General features: G+C 39.4%; 1 protein-coding gene across 1 annotated transcript in view; it reads right to left on the minus strand.

Moving 5' to 3' along the window:
- LOC101571996 (probable E3 ubiquitin-protein ligase HERC6) overlaps nucleotides 1-1,890 on the minus strand; it is a gene marked incomplete at its 5' end in the record, with an annotated part of 82,130 nt that overhangs the window by 47,708 nt on the left and 32,532 nt on the right. Inside the window, 1 exon segment of the mRNA XM_023706840.1 lies at nucleotides 170-263. Within this exon segment, the coding sequence (XP_023562608.1) occupies nucleotides 170-263 (94 nt within the window).

Raw genomic sequence — 1,890 nt, forward strand, 5'->3', positions numbered from 1 at the left:
AAACTAATTTGAGGATGACATATGCAAAGCAACAATTGTTGTACTCTTATTATTTTGTTTAGTAAAATTCTGTGTTGTTTGTAATTTTTTAAATATTTTGTGTTGTCTTTAAGTTTTTTTAAAAAAGAAATTCTATTATTCTATTCCTCAAGTAAGTATTGGCAATTACCATGATAGAAATCCATTCCTTTTCCATTAATGTTTTGAAGGTATGTCTTGCCATCTGTAAATCCACATGAATGAAAATTGTCTCTTCAGTTTCTCTTTGAATACAAGAAATGTAAAAGACCATATAAACAAACAGAAAATGGTATTTCTAAAATTCATGTCTCATTATTTTAACATATTATATATAAGACATAAACAAGAAAAAAGCACACAAATTTTATTAAAGTTACTTGTACATGGTGTCTTTATAAGAGATTGAAATCTGAAGAAATCACAAAAGCATGATGCTCTTAGATTTTTTTACACAAAAAAACATAATTTTTGAAGAAGTAGCAGGACAAATTTTGGATCTCTGAACTAGAGTAGTAAATTCTAGAGATGTTACCCATTGCCATATGGGAGTGTTGGAGCTCATGGAAGATAAAGGTTACCATGAGTTTCATTATTTAGCTTCTTTATCTGAACACTGGTCCATTTACCAGCATCTGGTGTTTTTTGTTTTCTTTTTTCACTTTGGTATGGGAAGACGAGTTTTTCTTAAAACCTCTTTATGACTTGTGGCATGTAAGAAAAGCTTAGCCTAATGACCTTTGCTAATGTCTCAGTTCCTTGGGTGTGTTCAGCTTGAAATAATCAATATACCAGTTCTGCATATTTTGTGCTGACAAATACAGGAAAAGGATGGAGAAAAAGGAGGGGGCATTTCTTTTCTGCCTTTGGCTGGGATGGAATAGGGCTGCTTTTAGGATTCCAGAAAAAAAACCCATCTCATGAGCTGCAGCAGGAAGACACAGCATTGGGCCTTTTTGGGTTCTCTAGTTCCCAGATGAGGTCACTGGGGAGCAACACATTCTAGCTCTTTAAGGTGACTTACAACGTACCTGGGTAAGAACCAGTGGGAGTGTTGGGGCTGTGCAAGGACAAGCAACATGGCTTAAGTAAGCACCATCTAGCAGCCGGAGGGATACGAGGCTTGTGTGCAACCATTTTCTGAACTATCAGGCCAACTTGAAGCCAAAATGCAAGAGAAAGCCAGACTGTGACCAGGTGAAGAACCACACGGCATCACACTGGTTACAGGCTGATCCTGAGGGGGTCAGCTCCAGGGCAGGAAGAGCACAGCCTAAGACTCCTTCAAATGCCTAGTGCACCTTCTCCTCCCTCATACGCCCAGCTACCACATAGGAGAGCTTGAAATAAGGAGCAGAAACCCAAATACTAAATGCCAAAGGAATTGTTAAAGCCAGTGGTTCTGATTTTACTGTGTTAAACCAAATAGAAGAAAAATTAGGTATTTCTCTATAGCTATATATAAAAACAAAATAAGACCTATTTTCCTTATTGACCCCAAACAATATGAGCTACAAAGTGAATTCTTGGTTTCTAAGTACTAACGCCATGTTGGATGTAGTTGATCATGTGTATATATAAAGAGTCTGAAAGGGCTGGTGAGATGGCTCAGTGGTCTAAAGCACCTACTTAGAACAAGCTTAGGGGCTGGTGAGATGGCTCAGTGGTCTAAAGCACCTACTTGGAAGAAGCTTAGCAAAGCCCAGGGACCGTGGTTCAATCCCCCAGCACCACATGCCAGCCTGCCCCGCCCCCTGGTGGGCTGAGCTGGACACAGACACACACACACACACACACACATAAATAAAAAAAGAACAAGCTTAGCAAAGCACAGGGACCACAGTTCAATCCCCCAGCACCACATGCCAGCCA

Source organism: Octodon degus, unplaced genomic scaffold (genome assembly GCF_000260255.1).
Source record: "Octodon degus isolate 3935 unplaced genomic scaffold, OctDeg1.0 scaffold00272, whole genome shotgun sequence".
Taxonomy (NCBI): domain Eukaryota; kingdom Metazoa; phylum Chordata; class Mammalia; order Rodentia; family Octodontidae; genus Octodon; species Octodon degus.